This window comes from Ictidomys tridecemlineatus, chromosome 9 (genome assembly GCF_052094955.1).
Source record: "Ictidomys tridecemlineatus isolate mIctTri1 chromosome 9, mIctTri1.hap1, whole genome shotgun sequence".
Lineage (NCBI taxonomy): Eukaryota > Metazoa > Chordata > Mammalia > Rodentia > Sciuridae > Ictidomys > Ictidomys tridecemlineatus.
In genome coordinates, this window is record NC_135485.1 from 130,043,338 (window position 1) to 130,061,207 (window position 17,870).

The 17,870-nt window shown below is 37.2% G+C and overlaps 2 protein-coding genes across 3 annotated transcripts in view; one reads left to right on the forward strand and one right to left on the reverse strand.

Moving 5' to 3' along the window:
- Frem3 (FRAS1 related extracellular matrix 3) overlaps window positions 1-6,548 on the forward strand; it is a 62,463-nt gene extending 55,915 nt beyond the window's left edge. For both annotated transcript variants that reach the window (XM_078022073.1, XM_005327583.4), the window contains 2 exons: window positions 3,996-4,145; window positions 5,998-6,548. In XM_078022073.1, coding sequence (XP_077878199.1) covers window positions 3,996-4,145; window positions 5,998-6,209 — 362 coding nt within the window. In that variant the 3' untranslated portion in view covers window positions 6,210-6,548. The remainder of the gene's footprint in view (window positions 1-3,995; window positions 4,146-5,997) is intronic.
- Window positions 6,549-13,967: 7,419 nt separating this feature from the next.
- The window catches only part of Smarca5 (SNF2 related chromatin remodeling ATPase 5), a 32,391-nt gene continuing 28,488 nt past the window's right edge, over window positions 13,968-17,870 (reverse strand). Inside the window, exons 23-24 of the mRNA XM_005327556.5 lie at window positions 15,829-15,936; window positions 13,968-15,246 (exon numbers count right to left, since the gene is read on the reverse strand). Of these exons, the coding sequence (XP_005327613.1) occupies window positions 15,181-15,246; window positions 15,829-15,936 (174 nt within the window). The 3' untranslated portion in view covers window positions 13,968-15,180. The remainder of the gene's footprint in view (window positions 15,247-15,828; window positions 15,937-17,870) is intronic.

A 17,870-nucleotide genomic window follows, 5' to 3' on the forward strand; every position in this document is an offset into this window, starting at 1 on the left:
CTGGGTGCTGCTCAAGTCACTTCTGCCACTCTCCTCTCCCACTTCATCTTAATACTGCTTAATTCAAACTTAGGGGATGCTCAATAGATGTTTGTTGAACTGAACTAAAAGAAAGATTGAGGGTGCTGTGCCACATGCCTGTAATCCCTGTGGCTCAGGAGACTGAGGCAGGAGGATTGCCAAGATCAAAGTTGGCCTCAGCAACGGTGAGGTGCTATGCAACTCGGTGAGACCCTGTCTTTAAATAAAATACAAAATAGGGCTGGGGATGTGGCTCAGTGGTCAAGTGCCCCTGAGTTCAATCCCTGGTACCAAAAAAAAAAAAGAAAGAAAGAAAGAAAAAGAAAGAAAAAGAAAGGAAGGAAGGAAGGAAGGAAGGGAGGGAGGGAGGGAGGGAGGGAAGGAGGGAAATAAAGATTGAATTTTATTTCACCCCAAACAGTATGTTAAAGATCCAGAATTGATTCGTATGCATTTTCTTTCTTTTCTAAGAATCCAGAACCTGTTCCAATAAGTAGCTCTAGAATTTTTCCAAAGACTAAGTTTACCAGTCTATTTCTAGAATCTGTATTCTAGATGAGGAACTGGAAAAGCATTTTAGTTCCCACCTTGTGATACTCATCCTGTTTGTGGTGGTTTCTCAAAGTTGACAGAGTGTTTCTGTCACCTCTTCTACAAGCCTTGGCATTAAATTTCTGTGTGACTATGGACACTAAACTCCTTTTAAAGCATAGCCATGTGTCTTTTGAGACCTTTACTTTTCACCTTGTCATATTGCTTTTCTCGGTTTCTCTTTTTAAAAATATTCTCTTTTCAGTGAGATATACCTATGGCTGTAGAATTCATTGAACACAGGTGTGATGTTCAGACTTTCAATCAGACTTTCCTAATTGCCTGTCCTGAGGAATCATTGCTAGTGTCTCAGATAAGGACTTTCTGAAAACTGTGCTAGGAACTGTTTTCTCCAATCTGACAAATCTCCTAATACAAATTAATATGGGGCATCTCAGAGGAGTTTAATGATTTTTTTCCAACTGACAATATCCTCCTCCCACATATTATATTTTATTACTCACAGAGGCTTGAGGGCTGGGAATGTGGCTCCGTGGTAGAGCACTTGCCTAGCATGTGTGAAACCCTAGTACCAAAAAAAAAAAAAAAATAAGGAGATGGAAGTGAGTTCTTACTTCTGCCCCCTTTAAACAGTGTCATAACTGATCCAAACTTTTTCATATCTTTTCTTGCTCCTTGCCCTTCCCCGCAACCACACAGTATAATTTCTTTTTTTTTTTTTTAGAGAGAGAGATGAGAGAGAGAGAGAGAATTTTTTAATATTTATTTTTTAGTTTTCAGCGGACACAACATCTTCGTTTGTATGTGGTGCTGAGGATTGAACCCGGGCCGCACGCATGCCAGGCGAGCGCGCTACCACTTGAGCCACATCCCCAGCCCCACACAGTATAATTTCTCTGTCAAAAGCAGGTTACACTGGGTCTGTAGCTCAGTGGTAGAGCACTTGCCTAGCATGTGTGAGGCATTGGGTTCTATTCTCAGCACCACATATAAATAAATGAATAAAATAAAATTCCAAAAAAAATTTTTTTTCAAAAGCAGGTTACTTTGTCCAAATTTTAAAACAACTTTGTAATAAATTTAAAATACTTCATAAATTAGTTAAAATTATCTATTCTCCACAAATGTAATGTATGTCAAGAACATTGTACTGTCATGTGTAACTAATTAAAACAAATTTAAAAAAATTATCTATTCTCCAGTGAATTCTTGAGTGCTGAGAATATTCTGACCATGGTGTCACTAAGTATTCAGGGACATGGGATGTGGCTCCTGAACTTGGGAAGTCCATAAGCCTTAATAAGAACACAAAACACCATGATAGAATGTAGCTTCAACAGTTTCCCTTTCTACGAGTTGCTAAATCAAGAAAGGAGACCAATTGGGACATCATGTGTGTCACCTGCAAAAAAAAAAAAAAAAAAAAAAAAAGTCATGTGCATGGAGAACAGGTGGACTGGAGTCTGGCTCTGCCTGAAACATCGCTGTGTGGGAGATAAGCTAGTTAGCTGCTGTCACAAATGAGCAAACAAAAGAGACTGCATTGGTATTAAGCAGTATTCCTAGAATTTATCAAGGCAAAGGAGGCAGGAAGGTGCCATCAATTAGACCTGAGCTGCTCATAAAAAGAGCCACAAGCTTGGGCTTATCTTAAGTCTTGGCCAAAAGCGCCATCTAGAGGGCTGACTGGTCCTCAGCGGAGGTGGTGCCAAATGCACAGGAATTGAGAAAGGATTAAATAACCAGCCAGAATAGTGACCACAGAAGAGATATCCAACTATGGGAGGGACAGGTCTCCAAAGAACCCACAAAAGTGCCCTGGGAAAACAGAATTAGCTTTTCTTCCATCTTCCAACACTAGAGAGTATTGATCACCATGAAGATACCCATTAAGAAAAGAACTTTCCCGCTATCCTGCCTCTCCCATCCCAACCTTGGAGACACCAGAAACATCGTTAGCAAGAATGGGGAGATGAAGTGGAAGTTCTTGATATGAAAAAAAAGAGAGAGATGACCTTAGCACCTTTGCCAATTGCAAATGGCAAACGGAACCCATTACCACAGTGGTAAAATTACGCCAAATGTTAAAGAGATATGGGGTAAAGAATGCTTAGTTTCCTGAAAGAGTTAAATGTGGCTTCCCTGGGACAGGTAACTCTATCAAATTCTTAAAGCATGAGTCAGCATTTGCCAAATTGTTGCACTCTAGCTCAGACAACATCACCAGCAAAGATAGAGGCTCCAAGCACCTGCTATACTGGGTGCATTGTGAGCTGTTTACAGCAACTGGAAAACAGGGCACAGTATGGGGCAAAGTTGCAGATGATTCCAGGAAAAAAAATGGACTCAATTCAGATTATGAGAGGTCTTGCATGTTGTAGTAAAATTTTTCTCAGCATTTACAAACTATTAAAATACATCCTAAGCAAATTAAATATGATTTTTACCCTCCAAATGTTTAAGTCAAATATGCTTCTTTGTGAAATATATTTGTGAAGGTGTCATCTCTGTAAGTTTGATTTTCCATTTTCCAATTTCAGGGTCATTCCTCTTAGAGGAAGCTGCTTCTCAATGTTTTTTTTTTGGCAGCGGGGGGTTAGAGGGGACACGTGTTTTGTTTTGTTTTGGTTATTGGCCTCCAGATGTCATAACTCAAATAAAAACATTTATTTCAAAATTTTTTTAGGACAGCATATGTCTAGTGTAACAGCTAAGCCTTGTAATCTTTAAATGGGCAAGTTTGTAGGCTACATTTTAGAACAGAATGAACCAGGCATATTTGCATATTTGCTTGGCCAAACCTCAACACTCATTGTCAAATGCTCCTGTCTTTTGGAAGACACACGTTTGCCGAAGCCGTGACCTGCTCTGGCCTCCTTCAGCTTTCTTTTCAGGGAGCCACTTCCCTGCATCTATGGGGAAAAAGCATCTGGCATCTCTGCTAACAGGATCCTGCCTCCCCCCCGGATTAGTGTCTGTCTCTGATCACCAAATGCCTTGGGAAAATGCACAGCAGCAGTCCCCAAATTCAGAACCCTGCCTCAACATCAAGAACAGTTTCTACAGAAGAAAAGACTCCCTAACTCCCCACCATCTTTTCCGAATCACTGACTTGTCCGTGTTACAGCCAATTGGCCAATTTCCCCTCCTTTTTCAAAGAGAGCTCTTAAAACAGAAAAAAAAAAAAAAAATGAATAGGGTTCCAACTGATTTTATCTCCAGGTACTTCCTGGAGTCAAAGTCATGGCATGTCGCTCTGACATGGCTTCTGGGGAGTTTCTGGGTTTTTTTTCTCCCTGAGCTAAATATTGACAGGACCTGTAGGATCTGTCAAGTCTTGCTGTTGTGATGAATCACGCCAGGCCAAAGAAGAGGGTTCTCCTGGGAGGTGGAAGCATTCTTTGTCCTTTGTGCCTCTGCAGAGCCTAACCTGCACTTTGGGGATGCAGAGTATCATGTTGATGAAGGTGCTGGCTACGTGGAGGTGTGTGTCAGGAGAGCAGGTGCTGATCTTTCCCAGGCATCATCTGTCACCATAAGCTCAAGGAAGACTGAGCAGAAGTCAGCAGAAGGTAAGAAGCCATTGAATGGATACAACATTATAATATGCGTTTTCAGTAGGGTCCAGCCTAGCCTTTCTTGATGGGCATCTCCTACCTGAACACAGAGATCACATGCGTATGTAACAATTTCTGCTGTCTATAAAATATATAGAATAGTCAAACATCACCATTTATGATTCATTCATTACCCACTTGCTTCTAATAAGTTCAGATTAATTTTCTAAAGTTCAGAATATTTGTAGGTAGTTAAGCAGTTCATAAAGAATATTTCAGATGATGGCACCCCCAGAAAAGCTGAGCAAGTCCCAACTCCTGGAGGAATCCAGTCACATCTGAGACCTTTGGAGCAAAGAAGTTGTTCCATCTGACTCTGGGGCATTTTCTTTGGTTTTCAGCAACATGTCCTCTCCTCTTGTCCCATTCACCTTTGTGTTTCCTGATTTGGATGACAAGGACCTCCAGCAGCAGAGCTGGACAATTCTGGATACTACTCCCTCTTGTGGACCTCAGTTGCTTTAGCAGAAAACTGAGAATAGTAGGACCCAACAGGAAGGAAAAGGCAGCTCCATCTACCCTGCACTTACATGTTCACATTTGCAGCTGGACCTTTTGGTCTCCTGGGACATGGACAGCGAGCATAGCTCCAGACTAGTATCTTGTGTATCCAAAACCCCTGAGAATATTTTAAAACAAAAGCAAAGAAAAAGCAAAACTCCTGTAAATAATACCCAGTAATCTAAAGAGCTGCACTAACTGATGAGGCATACAAAGAGTAAAATGCACATTTATGAATTAAAAATGTAAAGCCAGTTTCATCATGCATCCAGAAATGTTAAAGTAAATAAACATGGCCATTTTACTTACACTTGGAAGAATTCACACATTAGAACTCTAGCGAATTATCTCAGGACATTGTACATGAAACCAGTAATGATTCTTACCAGTTTCTTTTTCTCTTGATTTATTTCTCTTTCTTTCTTTTAATCTTCATAGAGGGTCATTCTTACTCTAGGTATATACATGGAACCAAAGACAAATAGACCAATTGATTCATTGTACTTTTTCCATTTAAATTTGTTTACAGGAGGTGTTAATTTTGATCACTTGATTAAGGTGGTATCTTCCAGGTTTTCCCACTATAAAGTTACTTGTTTTCTTTTCAATTAATAAGCATTTTATGCACAGTTAACTTGAGACTATATAAATATTCTCTTCCTCAAATTATTAATACATTCATGTTCCTTGGGGGTTTCTAGTTTCGGTTCAGCACTTATCACTGTTGGTATCATAACAGGTGATGACTTTTCAAAAAAGTAGCAAAGAAGCTATATGGTCAGGGGCAGCAGCTTGCAAAAGTGATTAACAACCCAGAATATGGCAGGCACAAGCTCTATGGCTGAGTAAAACTGAGCAGAAAGTTGCACAGTTAAACCAGATGTCTGGCAAAGGTGAATGAGTGAAAACACATCAAAATAAAATTCATAATGGTTAGCTTCCAGGTTAAAAATTTTAAAAGGAAACCCTTTTATTTCTAACTGAAGCATCCCTCAGAGAACTTTTATTATATTCAGTGCATTCTTTGTGAAAGTGATTGGAAAATGACATGCCACACTCACTGATTGGAAAATGATGTGCGAGTCAAGGATAGCACATGGACATGGGATGAGGAACTATATATATGGCATTTGGCAGGATATGAAAATTTACCCATTCTAGGGATTGAGCCCACAATATGATTTTGAGTGGGTGCTGAGGACAAAGGCAAATGCTGCAGAGTTGATGAGCCATTTCATTTTTCTCTGAAAAATACCTTACAACAATGAATTCTAGAGTCTCACCAGTGCCTTTTCCTTGCCCCTAGCTGGAGTTGATTATATTGGTGTCATCCAAAGACTGGACTTTGCCCCAGGAGTACACATGCAGACATTCCGAGTGACCATCCTCAATGACTTGGGACAGCCCGTCTTGGAGGGTCCAGAGAGGTTTGAATTACTTCTCCAGGTGCCTACTGGTGCAGTGCTTGGAGAACCCAATAAAACCACCGTTATCATCAATGACAGCATTGCTGACTAAAGAAGAGTGCCTGTAGTTTCTTTGACCAAGAGGCTTCCTGAGAAATATAAGCAGCCAAAACATGTGTCCCCACCACAGAATAAAGCTCCACTGTCGCTAGAGCTTTGCAACTCTGGGATAGTAGTGCTGTTGTAGTGCCATTGGTGTTATAGTTTTGGTGATATGTGCAAAAATAGTTTATGCAACTGCATGGAGATAAAAATATGTATATTCAAAGAATGGACTGAGCCCACAATAAGTGAGACTGTGCTTTTGTTGTCCTATTTCTATTTTCTTTTACTTTGTTTCTAAGACCAGTAAAACCCTTTATTGTCAATTAAATCAATACTGAGTACCAAAGATTGACCTCTCTTTACTGATTGAGGCTGAACATGAAATACTTCATTTATGAACATACACACACATGATTATTATCATCATCATTCTGTTTTGAATTTTCTGGGTTATTGGATGGGAGTGCAGATATCTGAAATTTGCAGACAAGTTCCTCTTGGCCATTTGTTCAATTTCCCTCCACAGCCCTTCATCAGAGCCACTTTGGTAGGGACGTCGTTTCATCAACAAGCCCTGCTTTTGCACCCCTTTGTAAAAAGGGTAATAAACAGCAAGGTGATAAAAATATAAGTATCCGAGAGGAGAAAAAAGAAAGTTTAAAGATTTGCATAGTTCTCAAACTGCCCAATTAGTTCTTAACTAATTTTGGAATGGCAATATTTATAGTCTTTAGTGTACCTCACGCACGTCACATAAATCATTTCAAGTTATTATGAAGCCACATCTTTGTACCCTATTGCTATTTTTGAGGTATTTATTGTGCATAACTTGTAAAAATGTGTTTCAGACATTAACCTATTTCTAAGCCAACCTGGTGTTCAACAGAAACCATTCAAGAAGTCTTTCTCCCAAACATGGAGGAGGGGTAAAAAGGCTCTTATTGTAGGCAACCTGCACAGATGGGCGGAGATGTCCTTGTTCACCATCTGCCTGGGCCTGGCTTCAGTGCTTGACTTCATTTCTCCCATCCAGAGAAAACATTTTTCTAAGCTACTTTGTAACTCTTAACTTTGCTCCTCCTTCTGTGAAATGAGATATTTGGATTCAACTTCTAAGATCCTTCCAGTTTTGTCTGATTCTTTTCTGAAGGAAGACAAATTCACCAAAAGAATATAATCCTCCCTCATCATACAATTTGCCCAATTACTGGGGTCAAAAATCTTATAAACTCAATTAAATTTAACAATCATGTTTTGGACTTTATCTATATATTAGAAAGATACAGACCCTTCACAAATGTTAGGGAAAAGCTATATACAAAATATACATGGGCCAGGATAACTCTCAGATATATTCCTAAGCCTCACAATGCTCTGAGTCAGCCCTGCCAAGGCCTAGACTTTGGCCCAGGGACTTCTGGAGACCTCCAGAACTATGAAAGATAGACTATCGTGATAAGTCATCAAGTTTGGGACAGTTTGTTACAACAGCCACAGGAAGTTAGTACCCAATGAGAGATCTGCAGAATTTGCTGATGTTGGCAAAGTAAACTAGAAAGTACAAAAAATAAGACACTTGGTGTTTGACTGTGAGGTAATGTTTGTGGAAGCAGTTGAGACCCTGTCTTGAAGACCTGTCTCAGCCCATTTGAGAGTGCTGCTGTTTCCAAGCAACATCAACACATGCACCATGTCTAAAAGCCATGGGAATCCCAGCCTGGGCCATGCAAACCTGTATTTAGAAAGAAGTTGTAGGGGGCTGGGAATGTGGCTCAAGCGGTAGTGCGCTCGCCTGGAATGCATGCGGCCCGGGTTCGATCCTCAGCACCACATACGAACAAAGATGTTGTGTCCGCCGAAAACTAAAACATAAATTAAAAAAAAAAAAAGAAGTTGTATGCAGTCCTGTCCCTAAGCTACTCATCATCCACATATTAAGGAATGTAATTAAGTGACAGGCATTGCTCTACTCTTAACAGTTCTGACACCAAATGTGTTGGTTTTCTCCCACACCAACAACAAATCCTCCACCTCTCTAGACACCTGCTGGGTGTCCTACAACATCCTCAGACGCCAGACATAAGCTCCAGACCTCTGATACTTCTGCCAGCTTGGCTACAAGTCACAAGCTCTTACAACCCCTTTCTCAGGTGTGATAGTTAGTTTGATAATTTGCTCACAAAACTCAAGAAAATACGTAGTATTTTGCTATTACTGGTTTATAGTAAAGAGTTCACATGAACAGCCAGATGAAGAGGCACATAGGGCAAGGTCCAGAAGGGTCCCAAGCACAGGAGCTTCTGTGCCCTGGAGTTTGGGATGTGCCACCCTCATTGCCCATGGTCAGTTCACCAAACCAATTCTTATGGCGTGGTAGATCACTCACCTATCACACTAGTTCTTGGGTTCCATCTCCAGCATTGCAAGGAAAACCAACAAACCCTCAAATGTCAGTAAGAGGGGAATACCATGGTCTCTAGGAGCAGTGCTTAATTCGTGCTGAAATTTTCTAGGCTTTTTGAAACAAGGGGCAGAACTTCTATCATGTTTAATGAATATTGTGTGTTCTTGTTAACTGGGCTCTGGAAAGACTGCTGTTGTCTGCAATCTGCCCTTCCCCAGCACCCGGGCACCTTTGTCCTCCTAGGGTCTGACCTTCCTGGGGTCACCTTCATGCTAAGCCTCTGTAGGTGAGACCCCCCACCTTCCAATTCCAGCACAGCACCAGAGTTGCGCCTAAGGTTTCACAGCAAATTGTTTTGAGGACAAAATTGGGTTTGGGATGAAAAAGAACTTTCTATCATCAAGTGCTTTTTATTCAAATTCTATTTTCAGTGACTAAAGAAGAAAAGCTTATCTCATGAATCAAAGTAGGAATTCACAACAGCTTAAGGTGAAGAAATAATCTCTATTTAGCTCCACTTCTTTCCCCAATTTATGAAACAACCTATATACATAAAAACACCCTTGGGTTATCTACACCCTCAAAGACAGTGTGCTTGAGAAAGAAAAATATATGCTTAATTATTGACTTTGCAAGTGTATTAATAGCCTTTTTGCTAATGTGGTGATTATCTTGTTTAAACAACAAAGCCTTCAGCATTGTCTCTCTTATTACTGAAGATGGATGACATACAATATTAAGCATTGGCATCGGACCAGTAAGACCCGTACATCTTGGATGCTAGAGAATTAATCACCTCCTCAAGTTCAAAATTTAGAGGCTGGGAGTGTGGCTCAGTGGCAGTGCACTTGCCCAGCCTGTGAGGCCCAGGGTTCCATTCCTAGCACAAAAACAACGAAAATGTAGGTGACTCTCAATGTGGGATATTCCCATGTATACAGAAGATGGGCACATTCCCAAATACAATCCAGAAAATAAGGAATATGGCTGTTTGGCCAACTTACCCTCACTACTCTACAGGTCCAAAATCCCAATAATTCTTGTTCATGTTCACTCTATTGCCAGTAGCCTACTACCTTAGGGACACAGAGGGGAATTACAACCAAAGAATATTGTTGCTACTGGCAAACAACATGGCTGGTCAAAGAGGTATGTTGAACACATTTATGAAATTGATTTAATGCTAATTTTTTAAATCAAAAGTTTAAGTGTTTAAGTCAGGGAGAAGTAAATTGAGACTATTCTTTTATAGTACTAGAGTTTAAAAACTAAAATCAAACACCTCATATCACCTGTAGGATAAAGCTCAATGAAAGACTCAAATCAGAAAATTTGGCAATGTGAATTTTGATGCTTGGTGAGCCTCAGACCAAAAGGATTTCCTGTGGTAAAACAGCCACAGATCTAATGGTTTCAGCTTGTCCTCTGCTACCCTCTTTCAGGCACATGTCCTATAATGCATTTTAACAATAGCCTCCAATTTTCCCACCGTTTACTTCTCATGTTTTGTGATCTTCCTCAAAGCAGATCTTTTCTTTTTCAAGGGAGGCAACTGGAAGAGAGTACTATATCCACACAATTTACAGTCACTGCTTGTTGAGGGTTTAGGAAGAGAAGCCTATTCTGTCATCAGACCACTGTATTCTTTGTTCTGGGCACAATCTTAAAAACATAAGGGCCAACAGGAGTGCCAACTCCATCTCCAGATGTAGGTGATTTTAAAAAACAACAACAACAACAACAAAAAAAAAAACTTACAAGACCCAGAGGCACTAATCAATCTCCAGTACCTCAAAATTGGGCAGGGAGACATTAATGTTCAACACATCATTTCTAAGCAATCTAAAAAAAGCTGTCCTGAGTCCTCATGTGTTCCCACGGGGCAAAGCTCATGAGCAAACAGGACTACAAGTTCTGGGTATGGATCTTCATAGTTGCCCAGGTGGAAGGGAAGATTTGGTGTCTTATTCTCAGGCTATATACTATATTACTGACTTTCTTCCTATTTATACAGTTTGGAACTCAAGACAAAAAAAAAAAAATTCAACATTAATAGCACCCAGACTGTAACCTTTCTACAGTAATGAAAAATACCTACAGATATTGAATAGCCTGCCCATGCCTAATGCATCAATATGGGAACATAAACTTCTGACTTCGATAGATCATGTGAGATATACAGCAGGATGTGCCTGAGAATTACTTGTACATATTTTGACTTAAAAACTGTCCTTCCTGGCTAGGGACAGAGGTACATGTAGCCCTAGCTACAAGGGAGACTCAGGAGGGAATCACAAGTTCAAGGCCAAACTGGGCAACTTTAGCAAGATCCCATCTCAGTATAAAAAATAAAAAGGTCTGGGTAGATGTAGCTAAGTAGTAATGTGCCCTTGCTTTCAATCCTCAGTAAGACAAAAAAAAAAAGTATCCCTCCTGTGAAAGAAACTAGACAAACATCCAAAGTCATTGTGTCAGCAAGTCTAATTCTTTAACCATCATTTGTCACTTCTGTAATAAAGTGGCTTACAATGCAACAGTCTACCAAATGTTGTTTGGCCATCATTTCATCACTTACTTGCACAGCATCATTTTATGATACACTGATTTGTAAATTTGAGCAACTGATGATGAAAAGTTCTGTACCACTTATTCCACTTTTAAAAAGGAAAACAATAACCAATAGATAAAATTGAGATGTTCTGATTCATTACTACTTGGACAGCTTAAATTGCTAGGCCCTGCCCACAGAAATTCTGATTCAGGAATCTGAGTATGGACTGAAGAGGTTTTCTGGGTTTGTTCTTTGATGCTAGGGACTGAACCAGGGCCTCTTACATGCTAAGCATGTCCCCTCAGGAGCTCTATCACTGACCTATACCAGGAGCCCCAAGAGAATTTTTTTTAGCAAGCTCCCAGTTGTTGCCACTGTTGCTAGTCTTAGGACACACTGGACAAATTAATCTTTGATATAATTAAGATATTATGACTTAAAAGCTAGTATATAAAAAGAGACCCTGGTAAATCTGCATAAATTCAAGAAAATGCATTCTGAAATATTCATCATACATTTTTTAAAAATCCAGGTTGACACAAGGAGAATAGCTCAGTGGAAAAGTACAAAAGGCCCTAGGTTCAGGCAACATCCACCCCAAGATCCGTATTAACTTGATCACCATGTTAATCTTGAAAATGTCTGGTTTCATTTTGCTTTGGCAAAATATCTTAAAACAAAGCTTTTTAAATTTTTAAAATATTTTAGTTTTAGGCAGACTCAATATTTTTATTTGGTGCTGAAGATAGCACCCAGTGCCTCATGCATGCTAGGTGAATACTCTACCACTGAGCCACAACTCCAGCCCCAAGCTTTTTAAATTTTATTGCTCATATTGAACACCTTTGAGGTGATAAAAGACTGATTCTAATTCAGCTCTGGCACGAGGCCCAAAGTTCTACATTTCTAACAAACTCCCAGGTAAAGGTTTTATGACATATCCCTGGTAGGCCCAGAGGATTACTATGACCTCAATTTTCAAAACACACTATACTTAGTGACTTTTTCTAGTAAAACTTGTAATGTTGAGTTAATGCCCAAGTTGTAAGCTACAAAGGTGGTTTTAAGGGAAAGCATACATGAAGATAGTAAAGCGCTACCCAAGCACTGCGCCTGTCAAGGTTTACCTAGGTGACTACATGAGGCCCCAGGCAGTTTAGGTCCAAATATACTGAAATACAAGTTTATAAAGTGCTGCTTCTTTCTTTAAAATGGTCATAGAAGGAAAAAAAAAAACTATTTTACTATGTCTGAAACAAGTGCATTATTTTGAGTTCACTTGAGTTAAACCTCTTCATATTTTTTCAACTCCTACAACTTGAGTCTGCCTAGTGAATTCATTCACCCACAGAAATACTTCATAAGAAAAAGTGTCAAATATTAAGGACTGTAGGCTTTTCAGCACGGGAGTTAATGAACATTATGTGAACTAAGGACTTGCAAATCTCTAAAGGGAAAAACAAAATTGACATGGCTTTTTAAAATACTGTATAAATATGGAATCCAACACCATATAATAGGATTCTATTTAAGAAAATTTGAAACCTACCAACAAATCAGTAGATTAATTGGTTGTGTGTCAAATACTTATATTCCTTTTTGCTAATACTTTTTAACTCTTAACTAGATACTAGAATTCTATCAATACATTTAACTAGACACTTTAGAATCTTGTAAGAGAAAAAATATTTAGATGTCCATGAATACAACTATTAATTATGACTGATTAGTGCAGAATTCCTAATAATTTTAATTCGTCATAATAAACGCACATAAGCATTGCTGTAACATTATGCATATTTAAAAATAAAGTTTGTTATTGGAACATTTTCCATTCTTTTTAAAATTAACATTTATATTGGGAGTAGAAAATAACAATTGCATTTTATTTAGTAGTAACAGACATTACCTTCCCAACAGAAATTATATACACAGTCTTACTCATTAAGTAAATGAAATATTCTAGATAATAGATGCTGAAACACATCACTATGTCATTACTATGTCAACACTGGCTCTTCTGGGTTTACTTCAGGCACCATCCTACCAGTATGGGATAGGCTTGTTTTTCAATTTTCAGTCTATCTTCACAGTTAGTTCTTTAAGATAGAGGGGTAATTTGAACTTAGTTACCATTTTTCCTTCCTTTAAATAGTAAATAAAAATGTGACTTATTTCATTCTAGATGAACATGCAACAGTGATATCTACATTCACTGATGAAATAATTATCGCCTGTATTGGCAAAACTGCAATGCTAAATACAGGCTTTATTAGTTTTCATGCTTTTCCCAAGTCCACTTTTCTTCATATTAATTTATTTTATATTTGAGTCTGCAAGCTCTCAAGGACTAGTATTTAATTCAGTCTATATTTCTCTTTTAACTCCTCCCAATTTTTCTTTCTCTGAAAAACATGACTTTAGTGACCTCTATAGTTTTCTTTCAGCCTTGCATTTTTCCCCCCAATTATTTTTTTCTAAAATGAGGTCACAACTCTTATTTAAGAATCCAATGTTGTTTTAGAAGTCAATTTAGTTTGGGGAACATGTAATAAATTCAAACTACTCTATAATTTACCATAAAAACTGTTTTGTTTGATGTTAGCATCAGCAATCCCATATTTCACAAAATTATGCAGTATGAGTAAAAGTAATCAATCAGAATTTTCAATTATATATGAACAGATGAAAATATCTAATAGAAATATGAGAGGAAGCAATCTAAGTATAGGGAAAGAGAGAATGTCCTAAGGGGAAAAAAGTGGAAAATTAAGTGAGAAAAAAAACTTTTAATGGAAAGAAAAGACCACTTTGAGGATTATAAAAGTTATATTTATTCACGATGCTACATTTATTGCATTCCCTTAGAAAAATGGAGAACTGTTTATGTACCCAATTTGCACATATAAAACTTTATACAAATTATGTGTAGCACATAAAGGCCTCTGGTACAGCTAAAATCCTGACACTACCGTTTGGGTATTCCTGCTTCAGGGTCTCCAGTTTATCAAGTCTGTTCCATAGAAAATAAAAACTGGAATTATACTCAGTCTTGCTGCTAACCCTTAGAAATTATTTTAAAATATAATAAAATAAAATTTTCATTTACTCTAAAACTCAAAAAATACTATAAACTGGGAGTGAATACACTTTGTTACCAATTTTAACAACATGACAAATTCACACCTTATTGTAGTTGGGTCTTTCTAAATTAAAAAAAAAAAATCACCTTAGTTCTGACATTATCTTTCTAAATTGTGGCTGTTTCAGAAGGTTATTTGTCAAAATATTTACCAAATACTTAAAAAAAATAATAATAATAATATTCCTTTTACAAAATGGTACAACACCTTAAGGAACCAGAAAATACTAAATGTCTTTGGCTATACAACTAAAAGGCCATTCTTCCAACAGAATAGGGCATATTCGCTTCAGAACCAACTATAAAACCAGAAAGCATAACAGAAATATGCATAAAAATTAATGATAATTTGACTTGCCTTTTTCCCCATTCTATAATAAGCAAGGAGAATGCAATTTACATAATCTTTCCAGATGAAACTCAATAGCACTACAAAGAAAATACCCAAATTTCTGCAAAGGCAAAGTGAATTAAAACAATTACACAACCAAGTGAAGACTGAAGGGACAAATGTTATTTGCAATTTTTTTTTTTACTTGTTTGCTTGTTTTAAAGCCTTACAAGTGTACAAATCATAGCGGATAAACAAAAAAATCACAATCTTCACAAATGGAACTATAATAGAAAAATAAATCAAATGAAACATTTATTAATAAATGAAGCCTATTTTATTACTTCAAGTGTTAACGATAAAAAAAATTTCAGCACAGCTGTTGCATTTAAAAAAGTGAAACTACATACTATATTTCTAGCTCAGTAAACAGATGAACCTGATGTCTTTGAATGACATAACAATTGAGCATTGTACAGTACATCTTATGAAGACCCGTAAATTAAAGAACTACTGGTTTAAAGTTAGTGATTATGAAACAAATATGCATTCATAGTTTCAGTTTCTTTTTTCTTCCTCGGCCATCAGGTGCTCCGTCCATTTTACGTTTCTGTGTCTACAAACAAACAGAAGGATTATTTTTCATGGCAAGACTAATACCAACATGAAATAGACATATGATGGCACTTTAGTTATCACTGCTACATAGTAACAGTTAAGTACAAGAATTTTTCCCCCCAGACTATCAAGTCCCCAAATAATCATATTATTAAGTAGCAAAGTAATTTTTTTCCCTTTATAATGCTTATCTTAACATTGCTAAGATCTCACTAGGACAATAAACCAAAAGTTAAAAGCTAAAAGCAAGGGTTGTGATGCCATTGTTTTCCTAATATTTCTTAAATTATTCTAAAATTATGACCTGTATTCCCCAAACGACTGTGCACTCTGGGCATCCATGAGACATACCTTTGCAGATCTTCAGGAGCCCCTAAATAAGATAACATGATTTTCCCTATACAGTATAGTGAAGTTTCATTTATACTTTCAAAGAATTTAACTATTATTTTAAAAAACAAAACATTAAAAAATGAAAAAACTAACACATTAATGATAGTCAAGTAATATTCAAATACTTAAAAAGAAAATAATGAACTTTACATGGTCTGTACACCATCACATACTCATGAATACTTACTGAAGGCTTTGGTCCTCTTTTCTTTTTCTCTGCCTTCTCCTTTTCTTCTAGTTCCATGTTTTCTCTTTCAATTAGAGTAATTAAGGTATTACACCTCCTTTGGAGTTCCTGAGTTATAAACATAATTACATGATAAGCTTATATTTTCCATCTATAAGTTGTTCTAATTTCAATTTTTAAACTAAGGTTATGTCTTAGTAGAATATAAAATCACTCATAAAAAACTGACAGTTTAAACAAAAACAAGCAAAAGAAATTTATTTTCATGTAGAGTCCATGCTGAGGATTTAAAAAAGTTATGTGATGTTTTTACATCATACGGGTGAATACTCTTCACAAATCCTTCCTACATTTAGAAACTGAAGCAGTGAAAACGAACATCTCAGAATATATGCAAATATATGCAATAACTGTTAACTTTACTATGACTGAGAACTCCATGCTATTTATACCACAAAATTTTTAAAAATCAATAATGCATAATCTGAAGGTGAAAATCAGCTGGAACGTTAACATATGCATAACCTTTCACTTCAAAGCATTATCAGAGCCTGGTGTGGTGGCGCACACCTATAATTCCAGAGGCTCAGGAGGGTGAGGCAAGAGGAATATGAGTTCAAACCCATCCTCAGCAAAAGCGAAGTTCTGAGCAACTCAGTGAGACCATGTCTCTAAATAAAATACAAAAATAGGCTGTGAATGTGGCTCAGTGGTCAAGTGCCCCAGTTTAATCCCTGGTACCTCCTCGCCCCCGCAAAAAAAAAAAAAAAAAAGAAAAGAAAAAAAGGCATTATTAGAATTAAAGTAGTAAAAGTAGCTCATGCTACCTTTCCCAATTTTGAAAAAATGACCATGGAAGCCTTATGAGTTCTACCTCTCTGTCTAGCAATCTACACATCCTCCAGAAAGGGTTTTAAGTCTAATGGAGTAGTAAACACTTCAGGAAACCTAAATCCATCTGAATCAATGGTAACAACTCCATTACTTACGGAGCAAAAGTAACTCTGTTCCTGTAATAAACTTTTACATAGACAACCACGATACAATAATTTAAATACTACATAGAAGATACCATACAAAGCTTAGAAATATGTGCAATAACATATAGAGATAGAAGGTAATAACATTAAAATTGTTTCCTTTAACAGCTGTATCAATGTATTACAAATATGTGTATAAATCCTCTGGGCTTCTAGACAAGAATTATTTATCAGCAAGGGGCTATATATATCATGACTTTTGTGTGCTTTAATAAGAGACATGCTAGAAAGTAATGCAGTTTTTAGACCATAGTATTATGTGGTATGTGACACTCTGTCTCTCATAACAGACACTATACAATCATTATTCCTAATTAATCATCAAACTGTTTCTACTTAAAAAGACACTGAAGAGCTTCCACCTAATTACATGTTTATATAGTGTTTTTTTACCTTCAAAGTAGATCCATGTGAATTACAACATTACCCTAATTTGGGTATCACAAAATAGTAGCCCTTCTTGTTACCCTGTGAAAATTTTTTTCCATTGATCAAATATAAAAACACTGAACAGTACCCAGTGTCATGTAGAGTGGCAATATACCTCAAATACTCTGAGAAATCCTACTACATATTTAGAGTTTGCTTCTCCTAGCATGTCTCAAACCTAAGACCAGAGAACCTATTTTTACATTTTCATCATGTTGCAAAACACTAGTTAAGGTTAAAAGTTCAAAGGTGATGAAACAATGGAAGAAAAGGATCAATCCACCAAAGCTAAACTTTTTTGAATTCTAATTTTAGGTTGTTAGAAATGGAGAACATTAGTCAGATACAGCCAGGCACTGGAAATAAAAACAAAACTGAGCATTAAATCAGTACTAAAAAATAGTGCCTTACTACATTCAGTCATTTAAAAATAACCCAGATTCAGTATTTTGATGTACAAATGCCTGCATGCAAAAAGTCTTTCTACAGAAATATGTCCACTTTCAAAATCAAAGACATCACATTCAGAAGTTGAAACTGATGGCAACATTGCCTCCCACTTTGTACCAGATT